The sequence below is a fragment of the Cibotium barometz genome, chromosome 17 (assembly GCF_041138505.1).
Source record: "Cibotium barometz isolate CiBa-2024 chromosome 17, ASM4113850v1, whole genome shotgun sequence".
In the NCBI taxonomy this organism is placed as follows: domain Eukaryota; kingdom Viridiplantae; phylum Streptophyta; class Polypodiopsida; order Cyatheales; family Cibotiaceae; genus Cibotium; species Cibotium barometz.
The window spans coordinates 1,050,816-1,071,701 of NC_141062.1; the positions used below are offsets into that span (position 1 = coordinate 1,050,816).

Here is a 20,886-nt window from a genome sequence, read left to right on the forward strand (position 1 = left end):
GATGGTTAGTACTCTCTTGGGACCAGGTTGGAAACTGGAATTGCTTTACTGCTAATATCGGGGTACCTTGATGGAGAAATTCTTGTATGTGTAATGGCATCAAGATCCCAAGATGTGAATAGTTTTGATGGAAACAACAATGGCCAGGTAATTGGAACTTGAAAGTTGTGTCAATACTATGTATCCAGGCTATTAAAAGAATGTTTTAACTCTTTAAGTGACTGATATTCTTGACAATGCTTAACATTATAGAATATGATGATGGTGTTTGCTCGACCTTTGTATGTTTATTGGAGGTGACAACAATGAAGGAAATTTGTCTTGTCGAAGACACTAGCAAGGTGTGTGTTGATTCTAGTCGACTCTTATTGTGAATCTGTTGATTCGTAGCTTGCCTGGCATACAATTTCTTCTAAAGTTTTTTTGTGAATTTCCATGTATCATGAACTTGTTGTTTTTATCTCGTTGTTTTAATATTTTTACAAATTTGAGTGAAGCCCTGGAATACTTTGGGAAGCTTCATAGGAAGCCTAGAATAAGTACACAGGGAGTCACAGTCCTTGTGCTGTGGGGAGTCAATTTTAAGGCCTGAGTGGGGGTGACTCATCACTCAGATCTTCCCATAGACGTGGACGCAGACGGACAGACAGACAGAGGAAGCTCCCACTTACACCTCTGGCCTAGCAAGCTCTTCCTTCAACAGCTTCTTGGCCGACACTCTACAGGAGTCCGAGGACATCTCGATGACACTACAGAGACCTACCTCAAGACTACATGGGAGGTGGTTCGAGTCTCACACGTTCTGTGTGGGTGGTTTAGAGATCTAGCATTTGGTATTGTGATCAAGAGTCTGCCCGCACGTGTTGAGCAGAAGGTAGACTTGACTGATAGGATAGTTGAAGTCGAGGCGGATCATAGCCCGACTGTTGTATAACATTGGATCGTAATACTAGCTGCATTACCATCTTCATACGGTATCCACACTCGACGCTTCTGCCCCTTTCTCTTGTTAAGATTGACGAGCGAGGTTAAGTGCAATCTGAGTAGTCTACCTGAATCGAGGTCTCAAGGCTAAGAGTCACCACACCAAGGTTAAAAATCGGGGTTAGAAAACAAGACCGTCAACATTTGGCGATCTTGATCGGGACAAGAAGCGAAAAGTACCAAGTACATGTGGAAAAGTAAAGGACGCAACATTCGAGGTTGTGAAGGCGAGTACACAAGAGGTTCTGAACACCTACCTACGGAAAGCCCGAGGAGATTCAAGGACACTCAAAAATGCCGACAACATGATCAACCAGGAGAAACCATTACGCACAGAGGCGCGAGGAAAGTCTTCCAAGAGTTGCATGGGACCAGTCACTAGATCCCGAATGAGAAGCTGAAGAGGAAAGGGAAAACGAAGACACCACAAGAACAGCAGTGGTGGACGAACACCGAAGGATTTGGGAGAGCTGCATTACTTCTTGGGCATTGAGATTAGAAGATTTGGAGAAGCTCCTAAACATAAATGATCTGCCAAATTTTGATCCTAATCCACCACCCCCTCTAGCAGCAACACAAGATGATGCGGCAACAAGGATACATAAGGAGTAGTTGGCAACAGCCATGCTCACGGCCTTGAAGAACAAGGGTCAGATGCACCCTAACCCACCTCTTCTCCCTCCGAAGGCTGTTAGCTATAGAGGCAATTGCCACATAGAACACATTGGATTATGTGGATAGGCAGTCATACCAAGCCTACAAAGCACTTGCAGGCAATAGGGTCGAACAAAGTGAGTATGGTTTCATGCAAGCCCTGGTTGAGCTGCAACAACATGCTATGCAAATATACAATAGGAGAGAAGAAGAACAAGTGCACTTCAAAACTCAGATGCTCATTGCACAGACAATCAAAGATCAAGCGAAGGACGAGCTTGCAAGAGTCCAAGCCAGCTAGGAGGTGTACATACAACAAGTCAACCAATTGGTTGAATCAGAACGGCTGCTGAAAGTCAGAATACAGGTGTTAGAACAATCTGCACAAGAGCAAACATTGGCCATAAAAGCAAGAGACACACAGGTGCAGGGTTTGCAAGAGCATTCTCAAAGACAAGAAGATAAATGCAAAGACTTGGAAAGGCAACTGCAAGATGCACAGCTAAGGATAGAATTGCAAGCCAAAGACATGACAACAGAGTTAGAGGTTGCATGAGCAAGAGCTGCAAAAGAGCTGGAAGAGCACTTGAACATAGAGAAAACATCAAAGAAGATATTGCATGATGTAGAGAAACATGCCAAAGATCTTAACAAATCAACCTCAGAGCTCAATGACAAGTTGGCACAAAAGGATAAGGAGGAGCTACTATAGGTGCGACAAGAATTGGCAACAGTGACGGCAGCACCAAGGTTAGCCCCGGAGGTAAGCAGTCTTTATGAAGAAGAGCACGAAAGGTTACTGAATGTGGCTACCGACCTGGCAAGTTTAGCCTTATACCCACTCACCGTATCACAAACCTTCCATTACTATTTCAAGTTCCATCACAGCCGCCTCAGTACAACACCACTTAGACCTCACCTCACCACTTCCACCCCAGTATATCATCTCACTATTAGAAAAACATACCGCCTACACACACCCTATCTTAGCCATGGATTTTTATAGCAGTGATTTTGCCTTAAGTTATTAGAAGACATATACCACCTGCCATTGCACCCCATAGTCCTCAATTTTAGGGCATGGTGTCACATAATACAAGAATCCCAACTCTTCCTACCACCGAGCCTATCTTAGATTTAGCCAAACCTGATGATCTTTCCCACTACCCTATATCTATGAATGTCTTAGGGGAAATCCATATTTGGCTGCAACATGTCGGTTAGGAGGAGGCAAATGCTACATCTAATTATTTTTATTTTTATTTTTATTTTTTTTCCGAGAAAAGATCCTTTCATTAGTTATGTAAAAAACGCCCGTAGGGCTACAAAAGAGATCTCTCCTGCTCCTAACAGAGAGAAGAGCAGTGAATACATCATGGCAGCCCGGGAGACTCTCCCTAGGTGCTGCAAAATACAAAAATCAGTCTAAAGGACTGAACGGCTAAATCATACAATGGGGGGGGGGGGGAAGAGCCAAACAGGAGGCCTGTAGTGCCAACGGGGGGATCCCGTGTGTAGGGTGTAGAACGGGCCGCAGCGCCAAGTGGTATGAAAGGCCTGGCGCCGTAAGATCGCCTCATCCGAGTCTCCCCGGATGCGGTCGTACTGTCCTCGCAGGGTGTGGATCAACTCCTGCCAAATCCCTCGAACAGTCTCTGCTGGTGGCTCCAATCTCCCCTCAAAGGCCGTGAAGCACCGGGCCCTCCAGGTGAACCAGATGGTAAGGCTGCTGAGGAGCTCCCATCGTAAATCCCTCTCCTGTGTCCAGCTGGCGGACGAGTAATCCGGTGCCGGAACCAGGCGAGGCTGGCCCCTAATAAAGCTGATGGCCTGACTGCCCTGCTCCATCTCATAGCCCATAGCAGGCCCTGACGAAGTCGACCAAGCAGCGGCACCCCACGTAAACATACCCTCTGGAGAGAGGGGGGCCAGAATACGCAGCATCCGCAGCCAAATCTGCTGAGCCTGAGGGCAGTCCCAAAGGCAATGTCGCTGTGTCTCCATAGGGTGGCCGCATCGGACGCAGGCCGCCGGGAGACCGCTGTAAACAAGCCAAGTGCCAACTGCTGAGCCCCTGTGGGCGACCAGCCACTGAAAAGCCGAGATCCTGCGGGCCTGTCGACTAGCCCAGAGCCGAGCCCAGAAATCCTCCAGGAACTCCTGTGATAGTCCCTGCAATCGCCAATGCCCCGATGCCGCTGGAGAAACCGTCCTCCTCGCCGTCAAGATATGCCGTCCCAGCCGAACAGTATACTGGAAAAATGTGATCTCTGTGGCCTCAAGGGATGCATAAGGATCATGCCACTCGTACTCTCCGGGGTCCCACTGCAGCCGGGCCAAGGGGCGCGCTGCATATGCCCATATGCGCCAATCCGGGAGCACGTCAGCAGGGTCGGGGTCAATATGCCACTTCCGAGAAGCGGCAGCCACTACCCGAATCCTCTGAAAGGTGCACTCTGCAACCAAAGGCGACTCCACCTCCACTCTCTGGAGTCGGCCCTCATCCTGAATCTCATAATAGAGGCATCTGCCATCCTCAGTGCTAGCTCTGACAGCAATCAGGATCTCCAACTGTGTGAAGGCACCCATCCACCGTGGGGCCACTGGCTCGAGAGGTGTGAACCACTCCTCTGTAAGTGCCTCCCGAATATCATCCCTCATAATCAACCCCCCTCTGAAGTGACTCAGCCTCTCCACCTGGGTCTCCTCTGGTAGACTGCAGAAAGCCTGCCAGTCTCCAAAACTACGAGCTGGGCCTGCCGCTAAAGGTCCCCAGGCTAGACGAGGCCGAGAACCCAGCATATGACCCTGCTCTGTACGAACCGCTGGGCTCCAGATGAGCGGCTGCCTGGCCCGCTCCTCAACACAAGACGGAGGCCGCTGAGAGAGCCCCGGTCTCAGTAGCTCCCAAGCTCGCAGGATACTCAAAGCAAATCTGTCCTCCCATCCTCTACTGAGGCCTGTCCTCCTCATCTCTATGAATATCCAGCGAATCTCTGGTGCCCAAGTACCCCCTGCAGGAGGCGCCCGGGCCTGCAGTCGCTGCAAGAGGAGCTCTTTCCAAGGCTCAGCGCCTGGAAGCAACCCCCGAACAATAAGCTTCCCCAATAAGGCTCTACTCTGATCGACTGGATCTATAATGCCCAAACCGCCCTGAGCCAACGGAAGTGTAATAACTGCCCATGCAACCTTTGCCCGGGCTGGCTGACCGTCCCGCCCAGACCACAGAAAGTTCCTGATCAGCCTCTGTACCTGGCTGATGCAAGAGCTCGAGAAAATCCAGCAAGACGTAATGTACCACATAGTCGCTAACAGCACCTGATTTGCCACCACCACCCTCCCAGCCAAGGATAGTCGAGCTGTACTCCAATACAATAGCTTCTTCCGAATGCTCAGAAGAAGCGGGGCAATCTGCTGCTCGGGTGACAAATCGAGGCCAATCTGGCATCCCAAATACCGCACTGCTGTGCCGGAAGGAATCCATCTAAAACCGGGGTCCGGACTCCATGCCGGAGTGGGAGCACTACTGATCCAAAAGGCCACTGTCTTGCGCCAATTGATCAATGCTCCCGAAGCTGCACTAAAAACCTGGAGCGACTGCTCTGCCCGAATAAGATTGGCCTCTTGGCCATGCAAAAATAAGCCCGTGTCGTCTGCAAACTCTGCATCAAGCAAATCCTCCCCCCGGACTGGGAGCTGAAGTCCTCTCAAACCAACCTCCTCTGCCGTCAAATACATACTCATAGCCTCCGCAAAGAAGAGAAAAAGGAAAGGGGCGAGAGGACACCCCTGACGGACTGATCTGGTCAGCTCAAAACTCGGCCCCCGACCTCCTGCAATCAGCACCTGGCTGCGAGCTGTGGAATACAAAGCTGCCACCCCTCTGATCCATCCTGGCTCAAAGCCCAGGCGCAGCATAGTGCCCTCTAAGAATCCCCAATCAACTCTATCGTATGCCTTCTCAAAATCGAGAAGCATCACGACCAAGTCCTCGCCAAGAAACCTAGCTCGGGCCGTCGCCTCCCAAAAAGTAAAGATGTTGTCAAGGATACTGCGCTCCTTGACAAATCCTGTCTGAGTAGCATGAATCAACTCCCCCAGGAAGGGCTGGATCCTCAAACTCAAGGCCTTTGCCAAGACCTTGTATACAGTATTGAGGATCGTAATAGGCCTCCAATGCCGAATGTCATCCGATACTCCCTCCCCCTTGGGGATAAGATAGATCAAGCCCTCTGAAAAGCTCTGCGGCATCACCCCAGTGTCCAAAACATGCTGAAAGCCCCTGCGAAGGCCTGGCCCCAAAAGGTCCCAATAGCGCATAAAAAAGGCCGGCGTCAGTCCGTCCTCCCCTGGGCAACTATGTCGCGGCAGGACCCTCAAGGCCTCGGCAAGCTCAATCTCTGACAGAGGCGCACCTAGAACTGTGCGCATATGGTCTGTGACCCTCCTCTGCACATGGGCCCACACTGTCTGTCTGCATACATCTCGATCCTCAGTGGCTGGCTCCGCTGAAAGCAAGTCACGATAAAAAGCAGTGGCAATGGCTCTGATCTCCCCGAGCTCAGTAGCTATCGATCCATCCGGTCTACCAAGCTGGCGAACCCCTGCTCGCGCATGACGGGGTCCAGTGATCTCAAAAAACTCCCCAGTCACTCGATCACCAAGCTGCGTCCACTGAGAGGCCTGACGACGATAATAAAACTCATGTCTCTGCTCCTCTGCCTCTCTAACCTCCTGGCGTGCCTGGCTCAGCTGGGACGCCACCCACTCACATGCAGGCTGCTGCTCCTGAAGGCGCTGTAGCGAAGCAAGGCTGCGTCTCAGCCGTTGCTCCCGCTCGCGAATCTCTCCCAGTCGTGTCAAAGCTGCAGCGTGAAGAAAAGAGCTAAGATCAATGAGTCCCTGGGCACACTGGCCCGCTGCATCCTGGTCAGAGCACTGACTATCATGCCAGATCCTCTCAATGTCCTCAGCGAGACTGGGGTCTGCAAGTACCCTCTCTGGGATCCTCAACTGCAAGCTGGGCTCCCGTGTCCCCTCCTCCAAAGTCAGTATAACTGGCGCATGATCTGAAAATGAGGTGCCAGCAAGAATGCCGACGGAGCCCCCTCGCTCCCCCAACCAATCGCCCACATAAAAGCGATCAATCCGAGATAGATTAGTCCCTCCCTGCCGGCGATCCGACCGAGAGAAACTAAGACTGTCCTGAGACCGGGAGAAAGCCCCATGCTGCCATGCATCAGTGATCCTCAATGTCATACAAAACCGGTCCCAAGCTGCAAGCTCCGTGCCGTGCACTGTAACATGACTGCCTCCCACCCTATCTGCCGGGTCCTCAAGCATGTTGAAGTCTCCCCCAACACACCAATGTGCGGCCTCTGGCAATGCATCTGTAACCTGAGTCCAGAACTCTGCTCTGGCACTAGCATGATTGGGCGCATAGATGTTGAGCACACCCAATAGCTCATCATGCATCCTCAGAATGACATACTGTGCTCTACCAGGCACAATGATCCCTCGATCCACAATGGCCTGCCGCCATGCATCTGCAATAACCATGCATACTCCTCCCTGTCCTCCCAAAGGACCAAACCCTGCAGACCAGAAAGTATCCCATCTACCAGGCATCACCGAACCATATCTCCGGATCCTGCTCTCACCCAAGTGATGCTCCTGCATCATCAGAATGTCAATGCTGCCACCAACCAGGCATCTCTGTAGCTCCTGCCTCAAGCAGCCTCGATAGCGTATAAAGTGTGCTCCGCCAAGGCCCTGTACATTCCATGAGATGATCCTCATGGATGTCCTACTGAGGTGGAGGCTGTCTCAGCCGTGCGGCGGGCCTTCGCAAGCGGCTTGGATGGAGAGTAGTCCCCATCCGAACGGCTGCGAGTCTGCCCACCCGGTGTACTGCAAGTATCCCGGATCAGGCGCCAGTGGCTGTGACCCATGACGACTGCCTCCTGCTCGGACATAGTAACCTCGTGAATACTCACATATCCTGGGTCGCGTGCCAAATCTGCAACTATGCGCACGACCAAATGCCGAATCCCGGATGTATCCACTCCCTCGGGATCCAAGACAAAATGAGCCAACTCCCAAAGTCGGCCTAGCACATCTGTAACCTCCAAGTCGCTCATGTGGTGAGAAAACTCAACTGCCTGAGTCTTCAACGTGCTGAGAGCGAGCTCTAGAGTCCACTCCCGATCACAAGGTCCACATAGAGGGAACGAGAAGGCCACCGCTGAGTCTAGTGCCTCCTCCCCGCGGGCCGGGGGTATCACTACATGCACTCGGATGGGTGCTGGCTCATGGGGGCCCTCTGCTCCAAAAAGCCGTGTAAAGGTATAATCAAACGCCGCCGAGCGCTGTCGAATGCCGAGACGACTCAGCCGACTGCGGATAGATGAAATCCGTGAGGCCCTAATCGGCATAGGTCTCCTCTGTGATGCTCGAGCGAGGTCAGTGCTCAGCGCCCTCCGGACTGCAGGTGAGCGCCAGGGAGCTGCCAGAACCTCCCGGGAAGGCGAGGCGGGCGGAGGGGGAGGAGGGGGAGGCGAGGGAGGAGGAGAGGGAGCCGCTGCCGAGGCCGGAGCGGGGACGGGAGGAGGCGAAGGCGGAAGCGAGGCGGTGGGAGGGGATGGGTGTGGGGGAGGTGAAGGAGGGGGAGCTGGCATCTCCTGGTCCTCGGTCGCTGCAGGGGTCTCCTCCTGAAGGGGAGCAAATCTGTTCCTCACGGGAACCCAGTGAGGCTGAGACTGTTGCTGCTGCTGCAGCGGTACCGGGGCGTGCTGCTGTGGCTGTCTCCCTCGACGGCGCCCCTGTCCAGGCTGCCACTCCGAGGTCTCTGTGGCCTGAGCAGGTGTCCCTGAGGCAGCCTGCCGAGCCGAATCTGTGGGCGGGCCATCCGTGGCCTGCTGCTGTGGTGAGGGCCGAGGTCTCCTGCGAGGGCAGGCCTTGGCCAAATGACCGACCTGCCTGCAAATGAAGCACTGGTTCGGGAGCCCCGAGAACTCCACTCTCTGATCAATCCACCCCCCCCCTATCCTAGGTAGCTGAATGACCTTAGGAAGGGAGGAGATGTCAGATACCAACACTCTGACCGAAGGTAGCCCAGCTGCTCTGGCCACCACTGAAGCTGCTGAGGGGCCCGTCTCAAGAACCGAGCCCACCAATGCTCCGAGCCTGGAGAGGAGCGGAAGATACTCCCGGCGGAGACCAGGGAAACAAACTGTAATATGGAAGAGGCGCTCTCCCTGCTCCGCCGCAGCTGGGTCAAATCCATGCTGCCAAGGCCTGAAGAAAGCCCGAGCACCCCTGATATCCAGAGGACTCATGGCAAGGACCTTGGCAACGCTCTGGGCAGCCTCGAACTCGATCTGATAATGTCCCCGGCCCAAGAGCTGTACATCAAGGATCTTGCCCACATCTGCAAGAAGGCGAGCCTGAAGTAGATCCCTGATCTCCCCTCTGCTGGGGCGAGTGCCGACTATACGGCAGATGGTGGAGTGAGCCTGAAGGCGTTCCACCTCTGCGGTGAGGCTCGCTTCCTCTTCCGGCGAAAGAGAAAGCCTGATGGGGATGACCTCGGGGGCGAGCGAGGGGGCTGCGGAAGAGTCCCTCTGAGGCGAGGCGGGAGGAGTCTCCATCAGAGTCTGAAGCTCAAGCGAAGGCGAGGCGAAAGCGAAAAACCCCAGCAAGAAGCGGGCTGCACACCAAGAGGCGGAAGACGGATGACGAAGAGGAAAAAAAAACCACAAACCCCCAAGGGGGGGAAGGCAGCGCGACAGAGGAGGGAAGGGGGGGGGGCGGCGAACGCGAGAAGGAGAGGGGGGGGGCGCTGCTGAATGGAGGCGGGCGAGATGAGATCGAGGCGGCGGGTGGGTCAGCAGGCGGAAGCGGGGGGGGGGATGGCGAGCAGGTGGAAGCGGGGGGGGGATGGCGAGCAGGCGGAAGCGGGGGGGGGATGGCGAGCAGGTGGAAGCGGGGGGGATGGCGAAAAGGCGGCAGCGGGGGGGGGGGAACAGGCGGAAGCGGGGGGGGGATGGCGAGCAGGCAGCAGCGGGGGGGGGCAGGCGCAATGGCGCAGAGGGGAGGGGGCGAAACAGGCGAGAAGGGGGGGGCGGCGCAGCAGCGAGGTAGGAGAGGGGGGGCGCAGCGGCAAAAGGGGGGGGGGGGGGGGGGACGAAGGTGCGCAGAGCTAGGGGGGGGGCGGGAGCTTCAGCGAGCGGGTGCTCTGGTGTTTCTTCTGCAGATTGATTTGATTTGGACTATCTGCTACATCTAATTATTTAAGTAGCCAAAATGTCACTCAACACCCTCCCACCGGCATTTTGGTGTTGTACAACCGCATAATGGAGGTCTTAAGTAATATGTGCACCACACACATCAAAATGAGTATACAACCGAGCATGTCGCCTACCCTGAAACCGTAACGGCGAAGGAGGCTGACATGGCTCTGGGCCTTTTCATTTCTGCAAAACCTCCGCCACCCGAAGAGATTTAGGATGATAAGCAAAGGAAAAAACAACCTACTAGTACTTACCCTTCTAGTACCCAATCCACTGTAGATACCTCTTCCACCACACCTTCAAACACAGCACCCACAACACAAGGAAAACTTGCCAGGTGGAACACCAAGTTCAGTAGACCCCCAAACAGAAGACCTGCCGCTTATCGGGGCTACCGTGCGGACTATATTGCAGCCCTTACAGCACATGGACTTTCCAGAGCTACAGGTGGAAGAATAGTTCAATGAGGAGCACTTCCCTGTAGATGATAACGAAGATGTAACCCAGGTCAAATGATAGCCACCCCAGACACGGTTCATAAAGAGTTGTTCACATAGTATGCAGATGTTCCAGACCCTGTCTATGTGGCACAATGCACTTCAATAGATTAATCATCCTACTGTTGAGGGATATTTCAAAACTAGCACCGACAGTCGAGGAGGAAGAGTTGAAACTGTTGGGTCCAATTCTTTTTAATTTGGACAAGGGACCGAGCTTCAAAAACAGCTCATATGGTTGTATTTTAGAGTCTGCAACTTGCATGCCCATCATATCTGAACCTTTGAGGATATGCTTGACACACTCTTTTGGAAGCCGCATCATATTTTTAGTACGATTTCACAACGTACCTTTGATCGGCACAGACTTATGAAAGTAGCGCAGACTACTAACATCCTGCAAACACCATAATCCAGAGGACTCGATCTAAAGCAGGAAGGGGGGCATGTTAACCTTTTGGTAGCCCACCCGTGTTGTAATATATGTACCTACAATTTTTGCCGATTCGGCCATGTACATAGAGAGCTATAAAGAAAAGGAAGGAAGCTAGAGTAGGGTGGTCGCACATTGCGCCACTAGCTAGGAGGATTAAGAGCTTGAGAGAGTGCAAGAGAAGGAAAGGGTTAGTCCTCCCTTGGAAAAAGGCACTTGTATAAAAGGCAAAGTCTGAGACTTTGGTCTTCACTTGTTGGATACCACTTTGAATGAAAAGAGCTCAAGCTTCCCTCTCTCCACTCCCTTGTGTTGGATTTCTTGCATGCTTTCTTTCCTTCTATGGTCTCATGCGTTTGCTACGTCCATGATTTCCCCTTCACCTACGCTCATGAGTACGCCATCTCCTCTCTTTCCCTCTCCCTCTCCCTCTCCAAGTGGAATCGCATTTGCAACAAGCCGGGGGCTGCGAACGTGGCATTCGTAGAACCGATTGTGAGGTTGGCTCCTACCCGAAAGTAGCAAGGAGTTGAGCACTCACTTGCGGCATGCTTGGACGATCCCCAACGACATGTGAGTCACATACGCAAAATACTTAACATAAGAATTCTTTGAAAGAGTGACAGATACCTTAACAGGGGGGATGGTTTTTCTGCGAGCTTTCCCTGTTGAGCATTTTATGAGCCAAGAAAAAACCGCAAGCTTTTAAGGAGCCAAGAAGGGGCTGGTCTGCTTACTACACGCTCATAGGGTTAACGGTCAATAGACCCAATCTGCATTAACGCATACTTAAAAGACCCAATCTGCGTTAATGCAGACCTAACAGGCCCAATCTGCGTTAACACAGAAGACCTATTTGCTGCATAGGGACAAATTTGGCCATAACTTTTAGTAGGAATGTCCAAATATGGTCATGTTTGGTGTCAAAATGATCGGAATAGGCCCAATGAGACCATTTTTGCATTAATGTAGACCAAAAAGGCCCAATATGCGTTAATGCAGACCACTTGTGTGCTGCATAGGGACAAATTTGGTCATAATATTTTAGTAGGAATGTCACAATATGGTCATGTTTGGTGTCAAAACGATCTGAATATGCCCAATGAGTCCGTTTCTAATAATATTTTCATGCAAATCTCATTTTGGTGTGATTTAGTAGAGACTAGCCTAGCACTTTAAAAGCTCACAGCCTAACCCCTGCTTGAGGCAAGCTCACAGTTTACTACTAGCTCAAACTAGAAAGCTCGCAGAATAATCAACCTCCTTAATACGTATGTGAAATGGGACATTCACATGATAGTGTGCTCTAAGGGTGCTTTTGATAGGTGGATAAATATTATGAGCTATACATGAAGCAAGTATCACTTGTAACTAAATATAGTGTTATTAAGTAGAAAGACATATATGTGGTAATTGAAGACATTAAAAGAGTACTGCTTGGTAATAAGGGGAAATAAAAGCACTACAATGAGTGGTTGCTTCCAAAGGGTGAAAGATCAAGAACCTTTAAGGTGAAGGATATGGTTTTGAAAAAAACTATTTTTCTTAAAAGATCCAAGGACACAAAGATGATGGATATGGAGGATGTGACTACAAGATTGAATCCCTAAGGTGCCAACTTCCTTTCAACTCGCTTCCAAGCTGATAGCTCATGGACGAAGGCCTCTTCATATGCTTGATCGCATTCTAGGTCACTTCGTTCCATGGCTATAAGGTCCTTTCTGGATAGTTATGTTTTTAGTCTCAACACGCTATGCAAGTTTTTCTTACGTTTCCCCTCTCCTTTGGCCATCGTCTCTTCCATCCAGATCATCTGTCATGTGCACAGATGCCCATGGACAAGTTCCTCAGCTAGTCCAGAAAAGGCAGCCAGGAAAAAGGACCATTAGAACCAGAAAATGGAGCACAGAGAGCTGTTGGCAGTGTAGACTGGAGCAGGGCTTGGAGAGCAAGAGGAAAAGCCTGTCGGCTGTACCACAAGGGAGTCGGCTGTACCAGAGGTGGAGGCGGCTGAACCAAGTTGAAGGGGAGCTGCAGGCGCATCATCGAAAACAAGCATTAATGACCAGTCGGCTGAATTAAATAAACTTTAATGAAATTATGACTGACCAGCAGTCGGCCAGCATAAAGGGGGTCCAAGACCCATATAAAAAGGCCCAAGTGCTCCTCATTGAATTCATTCAATCCCACTAGGGGTTTGGATCCTTAGAGGTCCCATAGGGGACAGATTTTAGGGTTAACCACCTTTTTATGAAGGCAGCCCATGGCTGCAGATATGTACCCTTTTTGTACCATAGTATATACTGAATTTCCAGCACTTCTCACTCTCTCTCTCTACTCTCTCTCTACCTGCATTTTTGCATCAGATGGTGCGTTTTTGCATCAGAAGGTTTCCAAGAGTGTTTAGGGCTGAAAGAAGACTACCCAGAGCTTTCGCGTGTTACATTGGTATCAGAGCATCAGGCTCAGCAAAGCTAAACACTGAATCAATCCCAGATGATGGTGTACAGGTCCAAGGTACAGGAAAGTACACGGATTCGAAGCCCAAGGCGGGAACACAGATCGGGAAGAACTCCCAGGAGGTTTGTTGGTGGTGTTCCACAGTGCCAGATGGGGATGGCAGTTCCGTGAGCCAGATAGGTTCTCAGGTAACGGTCCCAAGGGAGGTTGATCCTCCAAGGGTGATGTGAGAGTGCCAGACTCAGTTCCAGGAATGAAGACCAAGACGGTGTTCAGAGTCAGGGCAGGAACGGATTGTGGACTTGATGGAACCAGATGCATAGATCTTCGTCAGAGACAGAGTGGTTTGGAGAACAGGCCGGATGTTTAGAGAAAAAGGGTTGCCAGGGATGGATGATGACAGAGGGATTTCGGGAAAAGGATTGGGATGATGACAGTCATCCAAGAACAGGTTGGAATCCCGTCATCAAGTTTAGCAGAGGGGGATGTCATGTGCACAGATGCCCATGGACAAGTTCCTCAGCTAGTCCAGAAAAGGCAGCCAGGAAAAAGGACCATTAGAACCAGAAAATGGAGCACAGAGAGCTGTTGGCAGTGTAGACTGGAGAGCAGGGCTTGGAGAGCAAGAGGAAAAGCCTGTCGGCTGTACCACAAGGGAGTCGGCTGTACCAGAGGTGGAGGCGGCTGAACCAAGTTGAAGGGGGGCTGCAGGCGCATCATCGAAAACAAGCATTAATGACCAGTCGGCTGAATTAAATAAACTTTAATGAAATTATGACTGACCAGCAGTCGGCCAGCATAAAGGGGGTCCAAGACCCATATAAAAAGGCCCAAGTGCTCCTCATTGAATTCATTCAATCCCACTAGGGGTTTGGATCCTTAGAGGTCCCATAGGGGACAGATTTTAGGATTAACCACCTTTTTATGAAGGCAGCCCATGGCTGCAGATATGTACCCTTTTTGTACCATAGTATATACTGAATTTCCAGCACTTCTCACTCTCTCTCTCTACTCTCTCTCTACCTGCGTTTTTGCATCAGATGGTGCGTTTTTGCATCAGAAGGTTTCCAAGAGTTAGTCATATAAACTCTCATTTGATCCTTCAACATCTCTGAAGTGCATATATCTCACATACAATTGATATGTCTAATGAGCTAAAATCAGCTACACTAGGGGCTAAAATCAGCTGCACTAGGGGCTGGACATTGGGCTGAATTCAGGCTGAGAAAGGGCTGAACAGTGGGCTGAAACTAGACCAACTTGTGGGCTTTCTTTCGGGCTGAGATTGGCTGTACTGTGGGCTACACTTTGGGCTGAAAATAGGAGAACTTGTCGGATTGCATTCAAGGTGAGAAAGGACTGGATTGTGGGCTGAAGATAGGCAAACTGATTGGCTATCTTTTGGCCCAAAATCAGCTGCACTGTGGGCTGAGATGGGGCTGCACTATAGGCTGAAATCTGGCTGTACCTGCAAAACACGAAGCCCTGTATAACAAGTGAAAAAACCACAAACTATTATACATACTTTCGACATTTACACATGCTGATTGACATGTCGATAAGTAAAAGCATAGCCACATGAGAATCATTCAACCAAAGGTAGCCGAACATTTGATTACAAGAAGCAACCATACACGGCAAAAGCCTTGCTTGACAGATGTCAATCTCTACACGGAGTACACAAACTGCTACCAAAAACTGTTGCCAAGACCATCATTTACACAACCAATTATGCATCAAGAGCATCATACTACTCAACAAGCTGCTATCAAGCTGATCATATGCAAAAACTAAGCATCTGTTGCTTTTCGGCATTTTTTGAGCTCCCAAATCTTGTAGACTGACACCCAATCAATTGCATCATACTTTGGACCAACAAGTGAGATACGCATGAGCATGTCTAATGTGTCCACTTTCAAGCATTGACACGTAGACGTTTTAATTGCATTTTGCTTTGAAAAGCCTCGTTCACAAGACACAGATGACACGGGCAAAACAAGAATCAATTGCCATAACTTCAATAGATTCGGAGTATAGCGTATCGGTAAACGATAAAAGGTCGTCATTGCATCCCTGTGCATCCACAACATGACCTCCAACCTTTTTCAAGAGCCTATTCAACCATTCGTTTACCTTCTTTGACCTCTCCATTGTAGACTTGGAGCGCTTGTTTAGCGTCCTTAGGATAAAACTGTGGAGAGAACATCCTGGTAGCATTCAAGAGGTATACATCCGGAAAACGCTCATTAACACAATTAATCACCTTCTGCACAAAACTCCTTGCAAGCTGCTTGCAACTCTCTACATCTTTACCCCCATTATCCAAAGACTTGCCTTCTTTGTCCTTACCTGGAATAACCTCAAACAACAAGCTGTGTGTATACTCCACACCAGATTCATTTACATAATGCCAAGTACCATCTTCAGTATCACACATAAACTTCTTTAAGTACTTTGTATCTTTTCCAAAATTTTCTTCCAAGAACTTACGTCTCAAAGAAGATAAAGTGACCTCAATGTACGCACTTATTGAGGCGATGTCTACATCCTCTTCTTGAAAATGCTTATTAAGCATATTCAAGTCGTGTAGAACATCAGCAAGTAGGTGAATAACAAACAACACTTTACAAATACGAAGTTTATTACACCACGCAGTGGCTCCTTCTTTCCAAAAACAAGCAGGCATTAAAGACACCAAGTGCTCCATCACACTTCCTCGTGAGAGCCACCTTACCTCATGAATTTGCAAAACCTCAAGGATCTAGAGATTCATCTCCTTCAACAGATTTTTAAAACCTTCATGCCGCAAGCTAGAACCATGAATCCAAGAATAAATCTTATTAGCAACTTTATCTATGTGTGACAAACAAGGAAAAGATTTTGTTGCATCCAGTATAGCCAAGGCTTCCCTGTGTGCGATACAATGTGTACTGACCAAATGGGAGATCTCTCTCCTTAACTTTGCAACTAAACCATCATGGCAGCCAAGCATAGAACTATCACCATCAGTGGCAATACCTACCATGCGTTGTGGATCAAGCCCCATTTCACATAGAGCTTTCTTAAGCGCATCAAATTTTGTTTGAGCTGATCCATCTGCCACAACAACAAGCCTGCCAAATTGTGTTTTGACCATACCGAAGCCAGCACAAGTCAGAAAGAAAACATAAATTATTAAATGCTTCTCCATTGCCCTATCTGTGGTCTCATCAACCATCAATGAGTAAAATGGATTTTGCTTCACGTCACCCAGCTGCATAGTTTCTATATGCTCTAAGATACATGCAGCAAAATCTTTTCCAGCCATAACATTAGTGTATGAAGAATAATCATTCTTGACAGGCATTGTTTGCACATCTAGGACATATGCTAAGTCACAAAGCTTCTTGAACTTCTTGCATGCAAGGTCTTCTTTTGCAACAAAGTACATCAACTTCATGCAAGTTATGACTCTTTTTTGAGTCTTGCTTCCCAAGGCTTTCATGTGTTCTTGGACTTGAATCCCACCCTCATGAAGTACCTTCAATGTGGCAAACCTATGCTCCGGAGATTTTTTGTGTTTCAATGGCACTCATTTGAATTGTTTTGCACCCTTTTCCTTTCCCCCATGGTCCCTTCTGTTTATACTTCTCACACCACAAGCATTTCATAAACTCCTTATCTTCAATCACCACAAGTTTCAGGAAACAAACTTATGCAGCCACTCTACTCTAAACTTTCAAAGCTTCTTTTTTTTATCATTATTTGATCCCTGTGTTTCGGTATTACTCAAGGGTGTGTTTTCAAATGACATACCGAAAAGCTCCATATCGTCTTGAAGCACTTTATTGAAGTCCTCCATGTCAACATCCAACTCATGGTCCTCGTCGCTGATCCTCGAAGAGCCAAAAATCTCTACCATGACTTGACTTGCAGATGCCTTCTCTCTAGAATCCCTTTCTTGTCTCTTCTCCTTTCGAAAAGACTCAAACAAGGTTCGTTGTTTAAGCTGCAATGCCATCACAAACTATCATTGAACAACTCAACATGCTAACCACAATGTAAATAGTTACAACCTTGTGGATATAGCACAATCACCTTTGTTGAGGATGAATGAACTGGAAAACCATCAAGAGCCATGGCACCAATGCCAGCCATGGTAAAATCTTTTATGGAATGTAGCTGCAAGAAGAAAAAGCCAAATCTCTCTCTCTCTCTCTCTCTCTCTCTCTCTCTCTCACACACACACACACACATATACACATTTCCATCATCAGCAAGCATGAAGCTTCTTTTAAATGGAAAAACTCTCTCTCTCTCTCTCTCTCTCTCTCTCTCTCACACACACACACACACACAACTATCAAGCATGAAAACTCTCTCTCTCTCTCTCTCTCTCTCTCTCTCTCTCTCTCTCACACACACACACACACACACAACTATCAAGCATGAAAACTCTCTCTCTCTCTCTCTCTCAAACACACACACACACACTGACCCTGTTTACCAGTCAACTAGTATTATGTATACCTGTCATATATGCCTGCCCTTAGCCATGTTTAGGGCCTCCAATGCATGCCAGGTGGCCTGCCACATAGTCATTAAACCAGCCCCAAACAAGGCCCCCAAACTAGACCTTAAACCAGCCCCAAACAAGCCCCCCAAACAATCATTGCAGGAAACGAAAACTAAGTCATGATATTTCTGGGCGTAGAAAGTGTATCTCTTCAAAAGAGCAGCAGCAATAATCTAGCCTTGTGATCACATATGGTTCTAAGAAAAGAATGAGACAACAAATATTGTTTAAGATGATTGGGCATTTGTTATCAAAACCTGAAAATAAGAATCAATCAAGAATACCCATGCAAAACCAGAAAAACCTTATTGAACTTACCAAGGAAATCAACCTTGAAATAAATCACTATGTTGAAGTCGATTTTCTGAAATCTTGCTCTTTCCAAGCCTAGATATGAAGTTAGGGTTTAGAACAAGGATGGACGAAAATCATGGATTGAAAAGCAGCTGGATAAAGAAAATTGCGTCAATCTGAGATTGTAATTTGTAGTGCATCAAGTTGGGGATAATGGACCATGGTGTTGGCTGGAAATGATATGCGACAGGCAGCACTGAGCAGGCTGAAGATGATATGCAAGTATGCAACAGGCTGAAAAGGAGAAGTAAAGAGGACTCAGGAAACGGCCGTCGGTAGGTGAGACCTAATAGAAAGACGACAGGAAAGAGGACCTCAGGAAATGGGGTAGCCTGTAGGCTGTGAGTCCCAGGGAAATTTCCACATGCATTGCAAACCAGCAGGTTCGTATCTTTGCAGAGAGCAAAAGTAGCGGGCTCGCACGGGCCGGTTTGCAAGTCTGCACAAGTACTCCCGAGTCCCCGGTGACCGCCCACCTTTCCCCGGCCTGATGGAGATGCTGAATCCTGACTCTAACGGAGCTGCTGCCTGCAGTTTCAGGAAGACGTGCCCACTGCCACGGCATCAATCTACCACATTTACTTCACACCATGCCACCGCCACGTATATTCCCGAATCCCAGGCTGGCACCACCACTTTTATATATATATATATATATATATATATATATATATGTATGTATGTATGTATGTATGTATGTGTGTGTGTGTGTGTGTGTGTGTGTGTGTGTGTGTACTTGGGATGCCTAGGACTCATGGTTTAGGCTTCGTTTGATGCTTTGTAGAAATTATTGGGCTTCAAAATGACGCTTGAGCTATTTCTTGGAAGCTTCCTTTGAAGCCTGAGATGGCCACGGACGCCGAGATGGGCTTCAATTTTAAGGACTGCTCCTCATTGACCTACATGCCATGTCATGCCACGGGCTCGTCCCGATGACATCCTTCCACCTCCCTGCCCCTCATGCCCTGCATCAGCTCACCTTGCCTAATGCTTGGTCACAGCCGGCTCTCATAGCCCCGCCTAGCTGTAGCACCAACATGCACCCGCGCCCATGGCCTCCATATAGAACGCCTCAAGGCTCACCTGACCAACTGGTGATGACCTATGTACACTCCAATCACCATGGCATCCCTCGGAGGTCTCGGCACAGCAAAACCCTAGCTTGCCTCACTCCAAAAGGGTGCGCCAAGAAAGAAATGGGCGCTTAGGTGTGAAAGAGGATGTGTACAAGAGACACCAAGCTCGTTTGGAGGAATCAAGGTAGAGGGCAGTGACTAGCTCATCTACACTGCATAGAAGTTTCATGTAGCAAAGAATCACGAGGGTACATGGCAACACCGTATGGAGCAAATACGGTGGCATCACAAGCGGAGGGCGATGGCAATGACATAGGTAGCAATGACTCACGGGGGATTGTGGCTTAATGCCTCGATGTGAATACGGTTGGCAAGTGTCCTGGGTTGTGCGCGGCGGGGCGAGATATGGCTGAACCAACGGAGTGGCCAACGTAGCTCGTGACATTGTTGCAAGTCCTCCCATGTTCGCACAATGTATGTGTTTCGCCTCAGCCGCTCATCCTCTTTGTAGTTCCACCACCACTGCTTTGCATCGTCTGCAAGGTAAGTGGAGGCATGCAAGACCTGCTCTTATGCGTTGGTAATTTTGGCCAATAATAGGTACTGCGTTATATCATATGTAAAATTCTCAAGGACCTTTACCTCACGCATACCCTTCTATGGCTCCGGCTTCTTCGGCTTGATGCACAGCTGGCCTCCGTCATCACGGGTCTTCTCTATCAGCTTCTCCATGGAAATTTTAACATCAGCGAGCTGCCTCTACAATGCTTCTTGTCTGGCAAGAATCTAGGAGAAAACACTCTCCAGGGCGGCCAGTCAAGACTCCACAACTTTGAACTTTGATCTAGCTCGTCTTTCCTCAAGCTGAGGCTCAATGGGTTCCATTGATTCCCCATCGAACGGCACTCCGGTGGCTTCTTCTGCGATATCTATCATGCAAATGGCACGGTAGCACAGGTGAGGGAAGACTCATTTGACTTGCAATGGACCAAGGTCACGGAAGGACCCGAGTGTCAACCTATCACAACAGACTCTAGCATCAACCTCACAATGTGATATGATGGTTACACTGCTCTGATACCACTATTACGAGGGGCGGAGAATTCACTCAAATTTTTTCCAATTTTCCCCAAAGCCTTCTCCTTTCCCCCAGTGTCCTCTCACTACAACTAACTTTGTGTCTCTAAAACTATAGTGACAGACAACGTCTATCTCATGGACGTCACTCGTGACAAAGGTACACAAGGGCCTGTGGCCAGCTCACATATTTTGAATACGGTGGCCTAATAAAAACCCCACCTATGACTTAGATTCACCCTAGTTGAAGTGACCACCTCATGTGGCCCTCTATTGGCAGATCCTCTGTTAGATCCACATGATGTTACACTTTTCCCACAAACTGATTGACAAGTCCCCAATCAAATCCTAGGTTACAGACAAAACCCCACAAACATCATCCTTGGGACTTGGACTCACTAACCACTGTGTGAGTAGGGCCTGACTCGCCTGCCACACTTTCACACCACAAAAGTTCTATGTTAGTCAAATAAACCCACACGCACAATCTTGACACATCACCCTT

The 20,886-nt window shown here is 49.1% G+C and overlaps 1 protein-coding gene across 3 annotated transcripts in view; it reads right to left on the reverse strand.

Annotated features, from left to right (window-relative positions):
* The window catches only part of LOC147629567 (uncharacterized), a 51,567-nt gene extending 31,072 nt beyond the window's left edge, over window positions 1–20,495 (reverse strand). Inside the window, exons 1-4 of one of the 3 annotated variants that reach the window (XM_086811069.1) lie at window positions 19,947–20,495; window positions 17,397–17,480; window positions 17,115–17,307; window positions 14,452–14,787 (exon numbers count right to left, since the gene is read on the reverse strand). In XM_086811069.1, the coding sequence (XP_086667195.1) occupies window positions 14,732–14,787; window positions 17,115–17,307; window positions 17,397–17,480; window positions 19,947–19,955 (342 nt within the window). In that variant the 5' untranslated portion in view covers window positions 19,956–20,495 and the 3' untranslated portion in view covers window positions 14,452–14,731. Of the gene's footprint in view, window positions 1–14,451; window positions 14,788–16,929; window positions 17,308–17,396; window positions 17,481–19,946 lie in introns of those variants that run through there. The other 2 variants (XM_086811070.1, XM_086811068.1) reach the window with 2 other exon arrangements.
* Window positions 20,496–20,886: the final 391 nt, after the last annotated feature.